Source organism: Symphalangus syndactylus, chromosome 4 (genome assembly GCF_028878055.3).
Source record: "Symphalangus syndactylus isolate Jambi chromosome 4, NHGRI_mSymSyn1-v2.1_pri, whole genome shotgun sequence".
NCBI lineage: Eukaryota > Metazoa > Chordata > Mammalia > Primates > Hylobatidae > Symphalangus > Symphalangus syndactylus.
Window position 1 is genome coordinate 27,750,411 of NC_072426.2, and position 24,283 is coordinate 27,774,693.

Sequence of the window (24,283 nt, forward strand, 5' to 3'; positions counted from 1 at the left end):
TAAAACCACCTGAGGGGAAGTCCGCCGGGGAAGCTGCTGGCTGCCATGTACTGTAGTAGCCAGACACAAGAGAAACCTCAAGAGCCTACCAAGAACACTGGAACCAGGAAGCTGAACCCTTTTGTCCTTGAAGTATCTCTCCAATACCTTCTGCCGACAAAGTTTCAGTGCCAGTCAACCCGATCCACTTTTACAGAGCAGTTAAAAAGAGTAAATTTGGGACTGAGAGGCAATAAATCAATTATCCATACAGATTCCAAACCAAATCCTATTCTAGGGTCCAGAGATATAAAGATGAATAGCAAAGTCTTCTTCTTTGGATTAACTCTTGGTCCAAACAGATGCATTCAAAAATCAGCATGAGAAACTGCATTTTGAGTAAGAACAAGATACTTGGGGAACATTGAGGATGGAGGAATATGTTTGGCCGGTGGCATCCCAGAACTTCCTGGACAGTATAACATGAGAGCCAAGTTGTTAAGTTTGAGTAGGTATATTACAAGTGAGGAAGGAAGGGTAAAGACAGCTACTGCTGAGGGAAGGACCTGTATAGAAGACAAGGAATTTAGAAAGACTTTTGTACAGTAATAAGGGGAGTGTGGCAGTAACAGAGGATTTATGGGACAAGGAACTGGATAATTAGGTGGAAAGCTGGAAGGTGTGTTTGGAAAGAAGAGATGGGGATAGATAGTAAATAAATATCCTAGTATCTCAAACTAAAATAATCTAGATTTATTTTGGGGGCAATAAGAAACCAACAGAGAACCATTGGAACTGTATTTTGTATTTGTTTTCGAAGGAAGAGAGTAGCAGATTAATTACAATGGGGAGGAACTCAAACAGGCAGACTTTTAAGATACTGCTGCAGTAGTCCTAAAGGATGTTCATTAGAGCTTAAGAGCCTTAACTTTAGTCTAGGGCCAGGCACAGTGGCTCATGCCTGTAATCCCAGCACTTTGGGAGGCCAAGGCAGGTGGATCACGTGAGGTCAGGAGTTTGAGACCAGCCTGGCCAACATGGTGAAACCCTGTCTCAACCAAAAATACAAAAATTAACCTTAGCCTAGCATGGTGGCACACACCTGTAGTCCCAGCTACTTGGGAAGCTGAGGCAGGAGAATTGCTTGAACCCAGGAGGTGGAGGTTGCAGTGAGCCAAGATCACATCACTGTACTCCACCCTGGGTGACCGAGCAAACTCTGGCTCAAGACACAAAAATAAAAATAAATAAATTTTAGTCTGAAGTAGATTTTTATGAATAATGAAATGTGAGGGATGAAAGGGAAATGTTTCTAGTTTAGGAGACTTGGATGTATTTAATAAATAAAGAACAAATAATAGATGTATGTAATAGATAAAGAATAGAACAAGACAGAGCAGGTTGAGATGGAAGTAACTGGCTGATTCAGTTACTGATATTTTAAGTTCAGGCTGCTTAAGTGATATGCAGATAGTCAGCAGATGTCCATTGGCAGTTAGAAATGTGAGTTTTGTTTTGTTTTACTTTTTACAATCAGATGATGAATGGAAATTGATGTTGGAGTTCATAATCATTTAAAAAATATAATAATCCCAGCTTTGATTACATTAATTACAGTCATTGTTTTGTTTTGCACCAATGAATAAATAATTCATTTTTTCCAGTAAATGCTTGAAATCTTACTATATTTCTTTTTTTATTATTATTATACTTTAGGTTTTAGGGTACATGTGCACAATGTGCAGGTTTGTTACATATGTATCCATGTGCCGTGTTGGTTTGCTGCACCCATTAACTCGTCATTTAGCATTAGGTATATCTCCTAATGCTGTCCCTCCCCCCTCCCCCCACCCCACAACAGTCCTTGGAGTGTGGTGTTCCCCTTCCTGTGTCCATGAGTTCTCATTGTTCAATTCCCACCTATGAGTGAGAACATGCGGTGTTTGGTTTTTTGTCCTTGTGATAGTTTACTGAGAATGATGTTTTCCAGTTTCATCCATGTCCCTACAAAGGACATGAACTCATCATTTTTTATGGCTGCATAGTATTCCATGGTGTATATGTGCCACATTTTCTTAATCCAGTCTATCGTTGTTGGACATTTGGGTTGGTTCCAAGTCTTTGCTATTGTGAATAGTGCCGTAACAAACATATGTGTGCATGTGTCTTTATAGCAGCATGATTTATAGTCCTTTGAGTATATAGGCAGTAATGGGATGGCTGGGTCAAATGGTATTTCTAGTTCTAGATCCCTGAGGAATCGCCACACTGACTTCCACAATGGTTGAACTAGTTTACAGTCCCACCAACAGTGTAAAAGTGTTCCTATTTCAACACATCCTCTCCAGCACCTGTTGTTTCCTGACTTTTTAATGATGGCCATTCTAACTGGTGTCTGATGGTATCTCATTGTGGTTTTGATTTGCATGTCTCTGATGGCTAGTGATGATGAGCATTTTTTCATGCATTTTTTGGCTGCATAAATGTCTTCTTTTGAGAAGTGTCTGTTCATGTCCTGAAACCTTACTATATTTCTAAGACTTGCATTTTTGTACATTGGATGTTATCAAACTTGTTATTTATGAAATTCACAATGTCTTCGGAACTCATAAACAAGTTGTATGAGTGAATAAGAAAGTATAAAAGATTTCAGTTTCTAAATCATAAATATCCATCTTAATTTCTTCAATTAAAAAGATAATATTTGAAATTTTATATTTGAAACTCTCTTTACCTTTTTTAGTACAACATTTGGCTGTTTCTTTGAGGAGACGTTACAATGCTTCTTGTGTTCCAGAGGTAAACCAGGGAGGGGAGGGCATCAGGATTTATTTCTGACAGAAGCTTAGCAATCAGTTTAAAAATTAACTGTATAGTCATGAAGTTTGAGAGTGAATTCTGCTTTAGACATCCACAGCACTTTTTTGGTGGAGTTAAATGGTTTTGCTTACTTTAGTATTCACACTTCCCTGGTGAGACAGTTATTACAGGCCCAGCTGGGTCATAAAGATCTAAGGCTTTTCTTTTCTTTTCAATATGTCTAGCAGTTGGTACTCGTTTTGAAACTCATAGCATGGATGTATGAATTGGATTAGCATCAGCCACAATAACAGTGAAACTTCATTCCCAGACAGCTGTGTTTACAAAGGAGGCCTTTTTAGAATTTACTTCTTTGCATAAAGTACAATGATCATATTAGCCATTGCTTTACTACAGTCATATAATTGAATTAGTTTTAAATGGAAAGCCAGACTAGCAAAGGCAAATCATGATTTGCCTTTAATAGGCAAGAAGGGTGTTGTCCTCCTAGCTGCACTGGAGGTAGTACATTGTCATCTAGACAAGAAACCCACTTGGGCTGAATAACATTTTATTTCATTATGTTGCATTATTCCCATAGGGTTCACTTTAAATCTTCTCTCTTTTTTTACCTTTCTAATATAGTCTATGTCATATGATTATAAATGTAATAACTGTTTGTTTTAGAAAGATTGGAAAGCATAGAGACAAATAAATATAACCCTGCCATTCAAAGGGAATTACTGTTGATAATTTCCTGTCCTTAAATAGTGAGATAATTCTGCCTAGATATTTTTCTTCTGCTTCATCTACATCCTGGGGCAGCATTAATAAATCACATACATATAGATAGAGATATTAATATATACACATAGATGCTAGATGTACTATAGATAGTCATTAATTTCTCTCACAGCAAACTTGCAAGAAATTCTTTTTTTCCTCCGTTTCAAAGGTAAACTAAGCTTCACATAGCCAAACTGTCACGTTGCAAAACATACAGCTTGTAAGTAAAGAAATGGCATTTGAGTATAATTCTATTTTCAAAGCCTATTATAGCACATTACTTTACCAGATTGCATTAGCAATTTACCATGTTAATAAAAACACTTCATGTATAATTGAGTTTCTTTGTCATAGTTTCTTGACTGTGCTTGGGCATTTAAGCTCATTTTAATTTTTTATTTTGTAAACAATTCTCTGTGTTAAACTTTACCCCCGTTTTAGAAATATGCAGTATTAGAATTACTGATTCAAAGGATATGTATTTTTTAAATTATTGCCTAGAATCATCATATAGTTTACTTACTCTCCAGTGACAATATATGAGAACATCTGTTCCACTGCACCCTCGCCAGCTTGTTTTTGGTTAAAACAACATGACTGGGGCGAATCAGCCCAAGGCATTAGATAGATCACCGTCCTAAAAGAGTTAGTTTGACATTTGTTCTTTTCTTGCAGTTGAGACATAGAACTTAATTATTGACAGAATGTGGAAGATTGTTCATTCTTTAGTGATTGCTTCTTTGTTCTGGAAAAGAATAAACAAATCTAAGACTTCAGAAAATTGGGAGTAGAAATGAGTTCAAACAAACTTTCTCTGAAATGTCAAAAGTAAATAGTAAAGGCCAACAAGGTACCTGAAAAGAAAATGTAGACAAAAGAAAAATGGAAATTATCCAAGTAATAACTTACGTAGGAATAAAACATTATGACTTGAGAAAATCCCAGTTTATAGATGATACAGATTGTGGTCAGTGGTAGAAAAGAAAGGAAGAGTTCACACAAGCTAATTTATAAATTTTCTCAGCATCCAAATATGATGTTTTTGTTTTAATACACTCATGTCAGCTAATCCCCACAATAGTCCCGTGGGAACAGAAAACAAAAACAGTTTCAGAGAGAAATTAATGATCAGAAAGACCCAGTGACTTGGTCAGAGTTACATTGCTATATTGGAATTGCAGGACTGTCTGCACTAAGACCATGCTCTGTCAATTATACCAACTGTTGCTTTTATACCAACAAAGTAAGTGGTAACTGGAAAGCGTGGTTGTGTTTTGGGAAAGAGTAGGGTAGGAGAGATTAAAGGCAGCAAAACAGAGGATGCTTCTGAAGTAAGCATGTCAATAACCTGAATAAGACTGGATGGACTTGGGTAAAAGGGAAAGGTCATAGATAACACCAAGATTTCTATCCTGAATTATTGGTAGGTGATAATGCCATTAGAAAACAGAAAACCTAACAGTAAGTCTGGATGGAAGCTGGTTAATACAGTTATGGTTAGGTTGAGTTTGAGGTACAGGTGAGACATGCATATGACACTGAGAAAAATGATGACAATATGTGTCTGGAGAGTTCGAGGATACAAATATAGATTTGAAAGTCATCGGCCTGGGGGTCTGAACTGAAGTCTTAAGGTTAAATGTTATTTTATGGGATAACTTAAATCAGTGTACTATGTAAGAACTAAGTTCTAATAAAAATCAGACTACCTGGCATCAAATTCTAGATCACTTTCTAGCTATGTGGTCCCAGGCAAATTTATGTAACCTCTCTTAGCCTTGTCACTTATGTATTATCATCTACGTAACATTGGCAATGCCTGGAGACATTTTTTGTTGTCACAACTGGGTTTGCTACTGTTATCTTAGTGGGTAGGGTTCAGGGATGCTGTTAACCATCCTACAATGCACAGGACAGCTCCCTAAAACAAAGAAGTATCTTGTCCAAAATGTCAGTAGCTCTGAGTTTGAGAAACTCTGCTGTAAGTATTCTATACAGCAGAGATAACTGTACTTACCTCACAGAGATGTTGTGAGGTTTCAGTGAGATCATCAAGGTAAAAAACAAAACTGAACATATCTTAGACAAGAAATATTTAAGAAAACAAATTTAATATGTTGAATAGAAAACAAAGGCAAAGGACACAATTTGGGAAACGATTTACCTTTAAGAAATGTCAGAGGAAGGAATGTGTGTTACATATGCTGAAAGGTAACGTAGAGGGAGAAGAGAAGAATTGGGAAAGTGGGGCATCAGCGATCGGCACAGAGCGGCTTAGTGGAGTGCCATGAGCGTCTGTTGCATGACCGCAACCAGGGAAGAAGGCAAGCGGGACCCTGAACCTCAGATAACTCACTGAGGATGGGACCTGGAAAGAGACCACCGGGGTGAATGGTTAGCAGAGTCATGATAACTTTGAGGGAAAGGTTGTAATAAGGGTGAAAGAAAGATGGGAATAGAATTCCAGGCAGCAATAGGCTGAGAATTAATGAAAAATGAGGATGAGACATAGGAAAAGCAGCTTCTTTACACTGGCTATTTGACCACAGAGGATAGTTTTGCTTTTTTTTTTTTTTAGGTTTGGAGACAACATCCTGTTTAGACTGAAAAGAAAGAAAAGTCAAAAGGGAGACAACAAAACAATAAGAAAGATTGTAATTGATGGAGCAAGAGTCCAGAGGAGAAAGATGAAAGACTGTGATTAGTAGCAATGAAAAGGAGACTTGTTTTAGAAAAAACATGGGGTACTTCCTATGGCAGAAAAGTATGACGATAATGTGACTACACTTGAAGTCCAGGGAAAAAACGCAAATCTATTTAGTAAGATTTTCATTTGTAGCTTTTGAAAGGTTCATAAAAAGCATAAAAAGCTGAGTTCTTTTTATGAACCTTTAAAAAATTACAAATGAAAATCATATTAAGTAGCCCAAAAACACAAGAAAATGTATTGTCTAGATTGCCATTGGTGTTCCCCTCATTAGACTTCCTATTAAGGACTGAATTATGTCCTCCCCAAATCCACATGTTGAAGCCCTAACCCCCAGTGTGACTGTATTTTGAGACAGGGCCTTTAAAAAGGTATAATAATTAAGGTTAAATGAGGTCATAAGGGTGAGGCCCTAAATCTGTGGGACTGGAGTCCTTGGAAGCCAGGAAAAGACACCAACACGGCGCACATGCAGAGGAAAGGCCATGTGAGGATGCCGTGAGTAGGGGCCTGTTAGCCAAAGGCAAGACAAAATAACTCACCAGAAACCAAACCTGGTGGCTCCTTGATCGTGGACTTCCAGCCTCCAGAATGGTGGGAAGATAAATTTCTGTTCTTTAAGCCACCCAGTCTGTGGCATTTTGTTATGGCAGCCCCAGGGGACTAATTACTTCCCTAATTGGAACTTTTATACACATAATACAATAGGAGAAAGAAGGTGACCTGTTGAAATAAAAATTATTTATCTTAAATAATCTTTGCCGGGTGTGGTGGCTCATGCCAGTTATCCCAGCACTTTGGGAGGCCAAGGTGGGTGGAATCACTTGAGGTCAGGAGTTCAAGACCAACCTGGCCAACATGGTGAAACCTTGTCTCTACTAAAAAATAGAAAACTTAGCTGGGCATGGTGGTGGGTGCCTGTAATCCCAGCAACTCAGGAGGCTGAGACAGGAAAATTGCTTAAACCCAGGAGGTGGAGGTTGCAGTGAGCCAAGATCACCCCACTGCACTCCAGCCTGGGCAACAGAGCAAGACTCTGTCTCAAAATAATAATAATAATAATAATTTGATTGGCCATAAGGGCAGGGTTTGAGAGAGAAAGCAGATATTTAATACCAAATCTTAGACATAACTATTAACTAGATCACCTTAGATTTCCATATTGGGGAGATAAATATGGTGCCAATGCCGGCTGGGATTGCAGGTGTTAGAAACACGTTGCCTTGGTTCAAATCCCAGTGTTGACACTTAGTAGACATGTGACCTCGGGCAAATCACTTAATTTTCTTAGCCTTGATCACCTTACCTGTAAAACAGGGAACATCCATGTAAAATAGTTTGTACAATCCTAATACATGCTAGCTAGTATTTTCATGTTTTACTTGAAATTTTTATATTGCTAAGTTATATAAACATTAATTTGTGACATAAGGGATGCGTTTATTGCTAAGCTTCTAGTGATTTTTTGGGAAAAGTATGTATTTCCCTTTCTAATCATGTAAGGAGAGCAGAAATAAACAGTCCGGTAATTGACTGATATTTATAAAAATGTTAAGCTAATGTCTTTGTTTCAAGGAGTTTCAGAGCATAAACAACAAAAAGTCTACTAAAAAAGATACCTTGGGATAGATTTATTGTGCCATTTTAGGATTTCACTTTCCAGTTGCTTAATAGAAAATCAGTGACTATCATAGTATTTGCGTTCTCATGATATTTTTCTTAGCCAGAGTTTCCCAGAGGCAGTTTTTAAATAGTCAGTTACTAAACAGTGGATTGTTGTAATTGATATCTACTATAATTGATACATCTATATAAACTAGAATATATCAGCTATAGATTTTTATTGTTTGTAATAAATATGGCCTATTTGTTTTTAGATAATTTTGATAAGATTTTTTGCCAGTTATATGAATTAGTAAATTTTAAATAATTTGTAAGTAGAGAAGCTTGAAATTTTTAAAAACATTTCTTTTAGGTTTTAGGGTACATGTGCAGTTTTGTTATATAGGTAAACTTGTGTCATGAGGGTTTGGTGTACAGATTATTTTGTCACTCAGGTACTAAGCCTAGTACCCAATAGTTATTTTTTTCTGCTGCTCACCCTCCTCTCACCTTGCACCCTCAGGGAGGCCCTAGTGTCGGTTGTTTCTTTCTGAAAATTTTTTAACAGATAAGATGCTCATTGTTGCCATAGATTCTGCTTTGAGAATATCAAAATTTGGAGAAAAAAAATTCACATTTGCTTCTACATAATTCTATCACAAAATGGTCTTAAAATTGAGAATTTACAGTGTTATGAAAAAATTAATTTAGTATTGATAGTTTGTTTTCATTGGGAAAGTATATTATTTTGATGAAATTAATTAAACATATGTGAAACTTATCATTGGTTTTCATGTCAAAACAGTGTAATTTGGTCCAGAAAAGCAATGATAGGAAGAGTAATGTGTAATATCTACTTTTGTTAGTATGGATTTTATGTAGTAAGGTAAAGAGAGTTGCTAACACTTAAAATAATTGGCTAGCCACAAAAAGTATGTCCATTGCATGGACTGTTTGATTTAAGTATAGTTGAGAGATCTTTATTTTTAAGGAAAAGGAAACATATAGAGTTGGCACATTAGGGCAATCTATTCTTATATTTTCCTCCTAAACACTGAAAAGGCTAAGAACTATCACATGAGATTTGATTCTAATTTCTCCTGCTTTTAATTGAAAATGAAAGTCATGCTACATTTTAAAATCCTTTCTTCCACTTTAATTGCAATTGGGATTCATGGATATAAATTTCATTATGGTCTAAAATAATTACCTTCATTTAATGTCCTCTATATAATTCAATGTTAAATTGCTAAGTGTTTCAAATCACTTCACCCATATTTATACCAATGTATTGCTTTATTAGGACCCAAAATGTATGCTAGGCATTCATTTTAACTAAGCCTTTGTCCTAAGAGTTCATGTAGGTGGATACCCTAAGACACACAGAGGACTTTTAACTCATATATCTTAAATTTTAAATAAAACTTTGCTTCAGAAACTTGAGAGTTTGCTTGTCATATCCCGGGCACATGCATACACACAAATGAATAAATGAGTAAGTGGTTGAGTGAGTCCATCCATCTATTTATTAATTCATTTTAAATTTCTATTACAGGCCAGGAAATACTCTAGTTCCTAAAGAGAGAGATTGATGAAGAAGCTAGACTAGGTGACTGATCTCATGAAATGTACATTTTGGCATGAGAAAGACAGCAGATATTTAAACAAACAAAGTGGTTTTTAGCTAGTGACAAGTGAAAATGAGTTAAAATCACAGAGTGACAGCAGGAAGGATTTTGAGTAAAGTCTACTTTGCATGGGTTGGTCAGTCCTGTATAAAGAGGACACAATTGAGCTGAGGCCTGAATGGTACTGAGAAAAAAAACCATGAAAATCTAGAGAAAGAATGTTCCAGGCAGAAGACAAAGGCCCTGAGGCAGATGTGTGAAGTATTCTATGGTCAAATGTAGCATAGAATAATTCAGAGAAGTTGTAGAGGTCAGCAGAAGAGTGACACGATCTGATTTATGTTTTTAAAAGATTACTCTGCTCACTGTGTAAGGATGAGAGAGGAAATAAAGGAAAAGGCAGTTACAGAATTCTCCAGTGAGAAAATGGCAGTTGGGACCCAAAGATAATATAGACGAGGGGATTCATTTCAGATTATTGAAGTTAGAATGTACAGGATTTGGTGTTGGATTAGATACGGAGGAAGGAAAAGGACAATCTAGAACAGGAGTCAGCAAATGTGTTTTGGAAAGGGCCAGGACATTAAAGAATATCTGTAAATCTGGACATCAAATAGCTCAGTTTATAGAGGAGACTGACCAAAAACTAACAATTCCAAAACTCTGCAATATGCTCTGAAAATCAACCACAAGGTATCAGATAGGATTCAGAAAGAGGAACATAGGTGGGGGTGAGAGAGAAAGTGAGTGGTCTAGGACAGTGCTTTTCCAAGGATCTGTGCTTAAAGACCAGTTTTGTTTTTTTATTTTTAGCCGATCCATTGTGGACAGGTGTTTTTGCAAAATAAAATACAAATGAATTGCTAGAAAAATACAAGTGAAAAAAGGCATAGAAATAAATGCTACTCTTTTTTCCTATTATATTCAGCATACATAAAATCCTATTTCAATAAAAATATTAGAACAAACATAATGCCAGATAAAAGGAAAAAAATTGCCCCAATTAATCACATTGTCATTGAAAGCATGTGTACAAGTAATAAGAAAGATAATGGCTATTATACTTGTCTTACCATCATAACAAAACCACAATTTATGAGTGAAATAGCAATTCTCCATTCTGACTGCAATTGGTACACTTTGAAAGAACACTGTGGATTTCACTATCTAGTCTTTAATGTGTCAAATATGCCTGTTTCTTGATTGTTAACTTTTTTGATCTAGGTTAGATGGATGATGGAAATGCCACTTGCAGGGAGTAATGTGTACTTATCTGTTTTATGTTTTATTTAATACACTCATAATAGAGAAACCAGTCTCACAGAGTAGAATTGATGGGAATAGAAGAAGTGATTTTAAAGTAATATCAGCATACTGCAAAAATTTTTATTTATTTATTTATTTATTTATTTATTTATTCATTTATTTTGAGATGGAGTTTCGCTCTTGTTGCCCAGGCTGGAGTGCAATGGCACGATCTCGGCTCACTGCAACTTCCGCCTCCCGGGTTCAAGCGATTCTTCTGCCTCAGCCTCCCGAGTAGCTGGGATTACAGGCATGGACTACCATGCCCGACTAATTTTCTGTTTCTAGTAGTTAAGGGATTTATCCATGTTGGTCAGGCTGGTCTCAAACTCCTGACCTCAAGTGATCCACCCATCTTGGCCTCCCAAAGTGCTGGGATTGCAGACGTGAGCCACTGTGCCTGGCCTTCATTTTTATTTTTTATTCAAAATGGAACAAGTGATGCTGTATTTTAGTTAATCCTTCATTAGTAGCTAGTTCTATCAATTACTCCTGTAAAGTATGGTTAAATTTTGATTATCTTTTATAAGATAGATTCTGAATTTATATGCTTTAGGTTAAAATTAGCAAACTAATCTTAAAATATCACACATTTAATAATACCCTCTTACTCATGACTTGTATGCAGCTTTTACCAAATGTTTCTCACCTTATGGATTTGACAGTAACACAAATCTGTACCCTGTTCAAAAACACAAGTCCACTGATCTTGCCCTTGGATGTTTCAGCATTGTCAAATTGCTAGAAAAGTTTCTAAACTTCTGTGCTTATGTCTTTACAGACTAGCAACAAATAGTGGACCAATTATACTTTGAGTAGCACTACTCTACAAAAAGATTGTGAATTCAATCATCCTTAGAAAAGGGTGAATCATATATATAGGAAATTTGTATATAAATATTTAAGATAGAATATTTATAATATCAAAATTGTGTGTAGGAAAATCTCAAAGCACTTCTTTTTAAAACAGTGTTTCTCTTTTTACACCCTTTATTAAGATACATATATTCCTTTTTATTTCAATATTTTTGGAGTACAGGTAGTTTTTGGTTACATGGATAAGTTCTTTAGTGGTGATTTCTGAGATTTTGATGCACCCATCACCCTAATAGTGTACACTGTACCCAATATGTAGTCTTTTATCTCCCACCCCGCTTCCACCATTCCCCCCGAGTCCCCAAAGTCCCTTATGTCATTCTTATGCCTTTGCATTCTTATAGCTTAGCTCCCAATTGTGAGACATAATATTTGGTTTTCCATTCCTGAGTTACTTCACTTAGAATAACGGTCTTTGACTCCATCCAAGTTGCCGTAAATGCCATTGTTTCATTTTTTTATGGCTGAGTAGTATTCCATGGTGTATATATACCACATTTTCTTTATCCACTCATTGGTTGATGGACATTTAGGTTGGTTCTGTATTTTTGCAATTGTGAATTGTGCAGTTACAAACATGCATGTGCAAGTGTCTTTTTCATATAATGACCTCTTTTCCTTTGGGTAGATAATACAGTACTGGGATTGCTGGATTGAATGGTAGTTCTACGTTTAATTTTTTAAGGAATCTCCATACTATTTTCCATAGTGGTTATACTAGTTTACATTCCCACTAGGAATGTAAGTGTTCCCTTTTCACTACATCCATGCCAAAAAGATGTATATATTCTTAACAGTTAAGGATTAAAAGTGATAGAGTTAAAAATAAAATCTTAAGCTAATGTCTGTCACCAATATTTCGACAGTAGAATTACTATATAAGCAAATAAACAAAAAAATTGAGAAGTTTAGTCATTTCATATTGGATATTTCTCTGTAATCAGGCGTGTCCTACATGCTTGACTGGATTGTTTTCCACACTTAACCATTAAGTTGGTTATAGTATAAGCACAGACAGCCTAAAATCAAATAAGTACTAAACCAATACAATTTCAACTTTGAAATAACTGAAAAAAAGTCAAGGAGGATACATGCCAGAATGTTAACGTTTAGCTCAAGATTGTAAAATTACAATAAATCTTTTATCCCGTAGAGTTCTTCGGTGTCTTTCAATTTGTTAACATATTGCCATTGGAAACACACACACACACACGCACACACACACACACGTAATTTTAAAATTCAAACATAGATGATTTCATTTGACTAATATAATAAGCCTAGTCAACTTAACAAGACCCTGTCCTGGAAAAGACTGATTTATATAGACATATTAGACATGGAAACTTGATCAGCACTAAGTCACTTTTTTATTTCTCAAAAGTGACAATAAGTAAAAGGAGAGAATTCTTGAAATCAATTCTTAGCTTTTTATTCCTTTGTGCATTGCCAGATTGGATCATTATTTTCAAATGGTGGTACCTTTTAAAGCACATAATTATAATCAGGAAACAGTTTAAATGAAGTGTTTGTTACTTGAAATCCATTTTTCTAGTGAATAATCCCCATGATAGGGGGATATTACAAAGCAAAGACACAGACAAACATCTAATACTTTGGTGTGTGTGTCTCTTGCAAATATAAACATATGTGCATGATAAGAAAATACTAATAATTATTTACTCATAAAAATGTCATTGCTTTCTATGAAATTACTATCTAATATGATTTTGAGTTGATGAAATTATTTTTATGCACACTATAGCCTTCCTTCTGATAAGCATTACTTCTCACCTTTGTATTGTAAGTCTTTGTGTCTTATCTGTAATATAAGACTGTAAATTCCTCAGAGTTGTACTTTATTCTTTTTGCATAATCCACAGTAGCTTGAATTGTCCCTTATAGATAGTAGGCATTGTATATGTACATATCTGTGAGTTTGGTTGAATGGATGGATGGATGGATGGATGGATGGATGGATGGATGGATAACTGGGAAAATATGGGTATGGCTGGTTTTATTTTATTTGGGGGTAATTTTTTCTCCAAGGAAACATATAGTCACATGAAAGTTGATAGTATAAACCGCTAAGAATTATGATTGTCTTCTTATAAATAAAATAAAAAATTACAAGCATAAGAACACTTGAAGCCACAAAGTAAATCAAGGGATTTTCTGCATAAGTGTGTCAAAACAATGAAGGATCCCTCTGAAACCTTGGGCTTAGCTAAGTAAAACATCTCAACTACTTTGGAACACTAACTTTCTACATTTTTAAATAAATATTTTTTAAAAAGATTTAGATGAGATTCAGGTTAACAAAGCATAACGGTATAGCCTGTGAAATTAAGAAGGCTTTGCCAAGCGTTCTGATAATACCTGACAAACATTTTGCTTAGCACTATTGAAGTGTTTGAAATAGCTTCCAGTTTAAGATTTTACCTTTTACACTTTTTGACTTATAACATTTCACTATTAAGTGTAAAAAAGAAAAAACTGTTTTGAATGCATGAGACTTTCTCCTACCCTATTTTTAATTTGAAAATATTCTATTTTTAAAATGTTTATACAAAATTCTAAGCCACTATATCAGAATAAAGGATAGGAGATCATGAGAATTAAATCAACTAACTCACACACTGTGTATCTATACACCAAATATATATATATATACGCATATATATGTTGTATATGTATACACATATATACATATATATTGTGTGTGAGTTAGTTGATATATATGTGATACTTTGTAAACTGTAAAGTAAACTTTAAATGCTACGATTTTTTAGCAGCATGGTAATGCTGATCTCTGATATTTGGACTGCCTTTCTAATAATTTAAAAGACCATTTCTGTCTAGATGAAGTCTCATTATATCACAACTGATGAACTGAATTATATTCTTTTTAGACATACCACTGAGTAATCAGCTCCCTTCAGAAGATTGTTTTACCTTAATAATGAAAACATTTTAATAACTAAACTTATTACCCACTGAGTTACTGTCATCATTGCGTTCTAAAACAGACAAATTTTCTAAAATGAGAAACAGCCTCTTAACTGATATTCCTTAAGGACAATTTCTTTAAATGTCACCATTCTTAGTGTGTAAGGGTTATAGTTTCTTCTCCCTTTCTGTCTCCCTTTTTCCATCCACCTTTCACTCTTTCCTCTTCCCTTCCTTGTTCTTCCTTCTTCCTTCCTCTTTCCTTTCTTTTCCCTCCCCACCTGACAAGTATGTCTAAACTACCATCATTAAACATAAAAGGGATTTCCCATTTGCTCTCTTTCAGTATCTATGTACTCAACTGATAACATTTTACCCATGCTCCTTAAAGTTTTATGTCAAGACTTGTAAAATCAGATTTTCTATCCCAAGAAAAGTAACAGAAAATTTTGCATGAAATATGTGCATGCATACAGGTTTGCTGTGGAGATGCCCTAAACTAAAGCCATTTGCTCATTAACATGTCTTTAATTTATTGCGAAATTAAGTTTGGCATGTAGAAATTTGGTATTTTTTTTTTGTAATGTTAAAATGTAACTTGTGTATGAATTGTGTTTGTTTAAAAAGAGAATTTAATGATTTTTCTGTAGTCACCTATATTTGTTAAAACTCATAAATAATGTTTTCTGGTTTCTACTTATTCGGTTGCTGGAGTTTTTACAACATCTCATTATAATCTTTTTCAGAATAGAATAACAATCAAAAACAGGCATTAGTCAAGAAATGTCATAGGACCTGAGTAACTATTTAGAAAAGCATCTGATGCCTATACTAGTACTTTTCCAAATATCTATTTGACGAGGGTTCACACAGATGGCAGGTGTTCCTACAGAGTGTCTGAGAGAAAGGAAAATGAAACACTAATTGGTTCATTTTTGTGCCAGGAGTGATAAGTTCTGTAACACCATCAATTATGCTTATCAAGATGTCTTAAATTATTCATTGATCCGTACAGGGATCTGCAGACAGTGGCAGTCATTTGGAACTTAATAATATTACCTGAAAATTCTATATTGTCTTAAACTTCCAGTTATGTATAATGGTTGACTTATTGTTTGAGGAGACTTAGAATCTATCAGCAAGACACATTTGTTTAATGTTTCAGAAAATGTTGTATTATTTCGGCTAGGATTGTCTTCTAAGTAAAGATTATTTATTAAGGACACGTGGTTCCAATTCCAAATGCCAAGATTATAGTTCTGAGTATTTTTACTTTGAAAATAATTCCATATGTTTATAATATAGAGCATGAATAAAGATATTTGTATAAAAGATCTCCAACTCCTCCTTCAACTGTAAGTGTGTATATGTGTGTGTATATTTGAGTATCTGTGATGTATTCAGCTACTAAAATATTGCTTAAGGAGTTTTTCAAAATAAAAGTAAATACTTATGCTATAATATTAAGTTAAAAATCATAGCGATGAAGATTACAAGTATGAACAACAATAAAGCTATGCAAAAAAAATTAAAAGTAAAAGGAAATATATAAAGATACCTCCTCTAGTCATTTGTAGTTGGAGTCCTATGGGTGATTTCTTAATTTCTTCATTCAGTTTTAATTTTTTATAATCAAAAATCAATTACATTTCAAATGAAATTTAAAGGGAACTGAATTTAAAAATAGTTTTTATAATATTTATACAGGTCTTTTGTAGGTACATATTACTTTCTCATTTTTTGTCTAGTCATAAGAAATATTAATAAATATTGGGTCATTAGGACAACATAGAATGTTCATATTTTAAATCAAGGACACTTAAGAAGACCTGAAGAAAGTTATACTTCAAATAATACTTTTGTTCATTGTTTTTTAATGTGATACTTGTCACGGGATATGATATTATGAGTTTTAAAATGTGTTTTTTTCCAATCAAGCTGAACTTATTTTTAAGCTCATTGGGATGATTAAATGGTTTCTACTTTTAAAACTCCATCTAGCATAACCATATCTATGCTTTGCCATTTATATATTTTGCTAAGAATTTCAAAGTATATTTTCAAAATAATATTTTGTGGAGTTTTGATCTAGCTTAGTGGGTTGAACAGAATTTGTTAAAAGTTTTAATTCTTGTCAAATATATCATCAATTTACTCTGTAATTCTTTGGTAATATGCTATCCTGTTTAAAGTGTCCTTAATTCAAATAGATAATAGAAGGAAGACAGGATTTTTTTAAAAAAACTACTTGAACTCTCAGAATTACTATGAGTTTTAAATGCCTAATAACACAATCTCTTAATATATCGACATGGATTTGAAAAACTAAGTTTTAGTAATTATTGCTGTTTGGTTTTCCTAGATAATACTATTTGATTCTTCTCTTTCAATACCTTTTCATAATGTTTTGGATTTCATTGTATTGTAAATATCCAAATATAAAGGACAGAAGCATTATGGAATATACATTCTAGTGATGGATGTGCTGCTAAATTGCATCCATCTTGCACAAGGAACTTAAACTGTGCTTAAGTTTTCTTATTATCTAAAAAAACCCCAGAAAATTAGCCAGATATTATCTATTTATAATAAAAGAAATATTATACTTTACTTTATGTTGTGAACGCGTCTAGCCTTAAGAACATTCTCTAAACTCAGACTCCCTCTAAGTTTAGGTAAGGACCACGACATTCTATGGGGAAGTGGGAAATTTTACCATGTAAAGAACAATGATAAAAATAATATTTGAACATATTTTTCAACTATGGAAATTATATTTATTACTTATCACTGGTAATATACTTTTGAAAACTTTCTGAGGACTGTTGCCTATTATTTGTCTATTTAGCAATCATTTGTTTTGGCATGAATTAATACAATTCATTACAGAAAGCTTTATATTCTTGAATATGATTCTTGATTCCCCGTGTCTCTGTCTAATCTTTTTTGGGGTCCCTTTATGTATAGAAATAGTTCATGTATGAGGTTCAGCATTCTGGTTACCATGCACCCTAAATGAGCTCATTACCCAAAGGTCTGAAGTAACAGCTACTCCCTTCCCCTCCACCCAGCCCCAAGAAGGGTGTCATGTTCCTCTTTATAGTTTTTCAAAATTAAAAAGTATATGTAAAAGCAATTAAGGAACATTTACATTTTAAGTCAGCAAGCACCTTACTATGTTTCAGGACCTGACCATGCATAACTTATTGTTTAATACTCATAACACACAAACCATTTACATGTATTAAGCTGATAGAAGATTAAAATTAAATGTAATTTCTTACAGTATTTTAAAATTATCTCCATTATAATTGGAGGTTATAATACTAACTCATAGTATTTCAAAATAAAAGAATTAACTTTTATTTTGAAAAACCTCATTGGAACTATTAAAGTATTTGTTATTACATATAAAGTACTTATAGCAATGCCTGGCATATGAGTACCATGTAAGTGAGGATCTGATTATCATGTGGGTCCTGGGACTTCTGAGTATAGACTTTCACTTTTTTCTTTCCTTCATTCCAGTTCAGTAGTTGCTAGAATGTAGTGTACAGTAAGAGTTACTGTATCTGGTTGTATTCAGTAGTTTTCAAGGGCGATTCTGGTATACATGTGTGTATTCATTTTGTGTTGGCACTATAATATTTACTATTTTAGTGACAGAATTGATGATGCTTCACTTTAGAAGGCTGAATACAGCTCCAGGTGCATAGTAGGATATTGAATAGATTGGGTTTAAGCAGTTAAATCACTCCTCCGGTTTTATGCTAAAGTTGGTTTTTTACTCTTCCAAAATGAGTTAATTTTTCTGTGATCTTCCCCTTTTGTTTTCCTGTATTCTGCGTATTTATTTTGCCTGTGAACATTAGTTTACTATTTTGTTAAGTGGAGATAATGATGCTTGTTTTTCAGAATTTGTTTGAGAATTGTAATTAATATATGTTAGTGGTAATTTAAATAACAGTACCTGGCATATAGGAGGCAGTCCATAATTGGTAGATCTTGCTGTCATTTCAGTATTTTAATTGACTCATTAATTTTGTGATGTATATCATTTAGTGTGTCACAGACTTTATTCCAAACAATTATTTGAATATCTGCTTTTGCCAGATATGGTTGCCAGATTTGTTTATGTGTTGGCAACTGTATTGTCGAATAAGGTAGAAGTCCCTAATCTCATAGAGTTTATATTCTAGTCAGGAAAAATATCTGACATGCTTCTTAATAATGTACTTAGGTTAAGTGTTTGAATTTACTTTTATTTAGATGTCTTTAGATTGTTTCACTATATCATTGACTAGGTTGCCATTGTTACTACTTTGCAGAAGATTTACTCTAATCACTGTGCTTTTTTCGTCTGACAGCTCTTTCAAACATTTGATTGGAGGGCTGGATGATGTTTCTAATAAAGCATATGAAGATGCAGAAGCTAAAGCAAAGTAAGTGACTTTTTTCCTTTGGCCTTAATTTTGATTGAAAAATTATTTTGAATAGAAATAAGATCAAATATTTTGTTGGACTTGACACAGCCCAATACTCTGACAGGAAACAACTAATTACTTGAGAGAGAAAGAAGCAAACTCTTCAAGATAATTATTGCATGGTATGCTTACCTAGGAGTATGTCTCTCTTCAAACACAAAGCTTCAATTTTGTGATGACGATAATCTCAGCAAGAAAAAATGCTTATTTTAAAATCTAATATAAACAATTAAATGTAAATGTGTTGTTTGTCCTCCAGAAAATACTTTCTGAACAAATGGTGGTTGTGTTCCATAGTTGCTTGTGGAATTGTATCAAAAATAATAAGGCTAGAAATATTTCCCTGTGCTAATTCATCATTACATTGAGCTTTGATGTTACTAATATGAGAATGATATGAGATGGTAAATATCCCATTAAGTATGATGTTGTATAAAAATACAATTCCGTCTACAAGAATAATTTGATTAAAACAATGTTTTTTGACAAAGATTTAAAGTATGTTGATATTAGCTTTTTCTGCAAAATTATTATTTTTAAAATACCAGTAATCTATATAATCCTCCCCTCTTTCCCCTAATGTAACTAGTATTTAATAGCATATAGCATACCTAAAAGATTAAATTGACAACAGTTAGCATTAAACAGATAGTTCAGGGCCAAAATTTGATCTGTTGATTTTGTAGTAACCTAAAAATCAAAAGAAGTAAAATAATGTATTTTGCTTTGAGAATCCATGAAGATTAAAAATTTGTCCTAGAACTAAAATATTAAGAATTATATTCCATGTTAACCCAATAAAATTATGTTATTTTCAAAGCTATATGAAAATATTCACAATTTCTCCTCTGTATGCTCTGTATAACCCTGAGGTCAAATGCCTGCAGTGCCTCTGCTAAGGTTTGCTTAGGAAGTTACACAGGCCAGTTGTTAACACCAGACTCCATGCAGTCACGGAGACTGCCTATGTTCTGGATAATTAGTATTAATTGTTCTGGTTTATTTCAACAGGCTAAAATGTACATTGATATTCAGTTTAGACTTTAGTTTCTAGTATTAATAATAATCCCACTGAGGTGGGAAAGGGGGCCATTTAAGGTACCTTATCAGTTTTTAAAGTTGTACAATGGCCTTTGTTATGGTTGGGTTCTATTCCTATAGGAATTTTTTTGGTATGTGACAAAATTCATACTTTTATAATTTATGTCAGCTTATCTTTTCATGTGTTTGTGTGTGTGTATGTGTGTGTGTGTATGTGTATTCAGTTAAGGGTCTCATTGGTCATTATATATATACATCTCATATATAATTTACATATAGTATATATGTAATTTTATATGTATTACAATTTATATAATTATAATCATATTATACAATATGAAATATACATGTATATGCATATGTGTATATATATATAAAAGATATAAAACAACTGATGGTAATCTTAAAAATTCACGTATGATCCAGTTAAGCAACTATTAATTAACAGAAAAATTCAAGAGTCTTGTAGACTAATGTATTTTTGCTGCTTCTCTATTAAACTTTGAAAGTTTAATCTCATTTTTCCTATTAAACTTTAGAAAGATTTTCTAATGAATGTTTTTATAGAACTCCTATTTATTCCACTTAAAGTCGAGGCCACTATCATGCTTCAAATTGATCAGTGATGGGGAAGTGACTGAGTTAGTCATAGGTTTCTCAGTGTCCTATGGACTTTGTAAAGATAACTGTGTGTACATCTCCTGAATTCTGGCCATTCACAGATTCACTTGCACATACTTCAGTTAAAAGTAGTAAGTAAGAAAAACTGAAACAATGAAATTCAGATATTCAGACAATTAGAGGTAGATATGGCAACAATTCTTAACATTGGAAGAAAATCAGTCAATATGAAAAACATGAACCTGAATGAAAGCCAGAAGCCTTGGATTCTGCTCCTGGCTCTGTCATCACCAGACAAGTGATTTTGGTCATGAATATTAACGCCTATCTCTCAATCTCAGTTTTCACCTTTTTAAAATGGCGTTTTTGAGATTTAATTGATGGCAGTGTGTAAAAATACTTTGTAAATTATAAAGGTTATAAACATATGTCACTAGGCTCATGCCTCTAATCCCAGCACTTTGGGAGGTCAAGATGGGCAGATCACCTGAGGTCAAGAGTTTGAGACCAGCCTGGCCAACGTGGTGAAACCCTGTTGCTACTAAAAATACAAAACTTAGCCAGACATGGTGGTGGGCACCTGTAATCCCAGCTACTCAGGAGCCTGAGGCAGGAGAATCACTTGAACCCGGGAGGTGGAGGTTGCAGTGAGCCAAGATCGCGCCATTGCACTCCAGCCTGGGCGACCAGAGCAAAATTCTGTCTCAAAAATAAATAAATAAATAATAAATAAATAAATAAAGTATATCACTAGAAATAACTAGAAATATACCTTAGTACATTTGATATATAATTGAATTTACAGATTCCATGTCTATTATGTTGATCAATTTTACTTGGACAGGAAGTCTCTAATCTTATGTAAGCAACATACTTTTACTTGAGAAGCATATTATGAAATTAAACCTTGCCTAGAAAACATTCATAAAAATATTTTTAATAAAACAGTAACATTTGATTAAAAGAGAATTCAATTCTAATTAAAGAAGAAAGAAGGGCAATGAAATGACTACTTACATCAAAGTAGTTTCAAATATTGCTATTTGAAACCATTGATTTGATAGATTATAATACAGCCATTATGTTTATACTTTCCCCCCAGTTTTACTGAGGTGTAACTGAGAAATAAGAATTGTATACAATTAAAGTGTATATGACGTGATGATTTGCTATATAAGAATACATTGTGAAATGATTATCACAATCAAACTAATTAACACATCTACCACCTCACATAGTTGCTTTTGTGTGTATGTAGTGAGAACACTTAATGTCTACTGTCTTAGCAAATTTCAACTGCACAGTTTTGTTTGAATTTTCTGCTCAATTCACACTAAACCCAAATGAATGTATAGTCCATGTTTTTTAATATTGATTATTATTTAGAAAACGGTAATTGCTTGATGAAAAAGTCTAAAACCTTTGATCCAAATTCTAGTGAGGCTGATAATGTGACCTTTATTCCTAAAAACAGCCAAATAGTAAATAAGCAAATAAATAAATAAATACTGGAGGAGTTAGTGTTGTGTCTTATACACTGTTAGTATTTTATAGCCTTCTAATAAATAATTAATATCGGAAGATTTCTGAAGTGTAAGGTATCTCTTAATTAGGTGTCCTGTCATTCAAAGAAGGCAAACTGTGAATTATTCCCTAGAGAAAGCTTTCTAGTTGAACTATCAAGTTTAAAACTCTATATGAATTAGCATTGTTGTTTCTCTGTATTGAATTTCTTCCCCTTAACTACTTTATACTTTCACTTTGTATTTAAGGAATTTATAAGGGTTGCCAATGCTGCAGGGGCTAGGAACCAGCTCTAATTTGTCTAAAATCTGGGATATTTCTGTTAATGCCTCTAAATTTTTATAAGGATCAAAATATCTTGACCATTTAGAAAGACAATGTTAATTTGGCTCCACTTTGTAAGCTTTATTTGTTTAGGGTCTTCTTGATGTTTTGCAAAACCTACGGAAGATAAGATTAATATTTCTTAAAACTCGACTAAAATGATTATGTTAGTTATCCATGGGAAATGGATGTTAGTTATCCACAGTCTCATTGACTATGCCTATTTGGGTAAGAAGCGAAAAAAAGTAGGACTGACTGTAAAGATTGATTAAGTTGAGGCATTTAAAAACTTAAATGGTAGCATAATCAAGCTCAGTTGCAGAAAGATTTCACAAAATGTACAGACCATCCCAGTAAAACCATACCAGGCATTCAGCTCAGGTAGATAGTCTAGGAAGATTGGCTTGAGAGAAATGTTCCAGCAGAAGTGGTTCTCAAAACTCCTCTACTGCAGGATAGGTTCTCTCAGTCTGTCTCGTGAGATATATTTTCTACAAAGATAATTGTTCTTGGCAGAAATTTTGCCTATATGGCATGCTTAAGCTTCTCTTGATTGTTGCTAATTATCCACTGAGGGCCTCTCTTTTTAAAATAGGAAATTATAATCACAAAGACATTAGAAGAGGCAACATCAGATCAAAGTTAAGGTTCACTGAATTTTATTTGGAGAAGAAGGTAGCATGTGTGGTGAGAGGTACATATTTTCTATTGATAATATGTATTCATTCATTTAATAAGCATTCAGAAATTTACTTATGATGAGTCAGGCATTGTGCTTTATAATGTGCACACCAAATAGAAAACACCATTTCCAATACCAAGGATCATCTTACAGTTCGGTAGGGAAGCTGGTATGTAATTCAATGAATACTTTCACTGTTTGGTCCTAAGAATAAGTTATAATAATTATTATGAGATAATAGTATTTGAATATAGAGTTATATCTCTGTATTATAGGCTTGCCTTATAAAATTCATAATGATCCAGTAATATAAAAAATTTAAATATTTTGTTAAATATTTCTTACATATGTGTATAGCTTGTATCTTTGATGTCTTAATTGCTGAATACTCAGCAGTTACAGGCAAAACAGCTATTTCTTCAAATAAAAAAGCCTATATATATATATATATATATATATATATATGTCTATATATGTCTGTATATGTGTATGTATATACATACACACACATATATATATATAAGCCAAGATAGAGAAAGAAAATGAAAACAATCTAAACCAAACACAACTGCTGTTACCTATCTTTGTGTTTTGCAGTTGTACTTATAGTCCATTTTCAATTTTATATCTTGCTTTATTCCATTTAACGTCTGTGTTAGTCTGTTTTGCATTGCTGTAAAGTAATACCTAAGGCTCAGTCATTTATGAAGAAAAGAGGTTTATTTGGTTCATGGTTCTACAGGCTGTACAGGAAGCATAGTGCTGGCATCTGTTCTTGGCGAGGCCACTGGAAGCTTCCAGTCATGGCAGAAGGCAACAGGGGAGCACGCATATCACATGGAGAGAAAGGGAGCAAGGGAGATGCCAGGCTTTCTTAAACCATCAGCTCTCACTCTGTGAACTAAGAGAAGGAGAACTCACTTATTATAATGGGGATGGCACCAAGCCATTCATAAGAGATCCACCCCCATAACCC

At 33.8% G+C, this 24,283-nt stretch overlaps 1 protein-coding gene across 4 annotated transcripts in view; it reads left to right on the forward strand.

The window, feature by feature from the left end:
- The window catches only part of PRKG1 (protein kinase cGMP-dependent 1), a 1,318,464-nt gene that overhangs the window by 1,167,965 nt on the left and 126,216 nt on the right, over positions 1 to 24,283 (forward strand). For all 4 annotated transcript variants that reach the window (XM_055274328.1, XM_055274327.2, XM_055274331.2 and 1 more), the window contains one exon: positions 18,999 to 19,073. In XM_055274328.1, the coding sequence (XP_055130303.1) occupies positions 18,999 to 19,073 (75 nt within the window). The remainder of the gene's footprint in view (positions 1 to 18,998; positions 19,074 to 24,283) is intronic.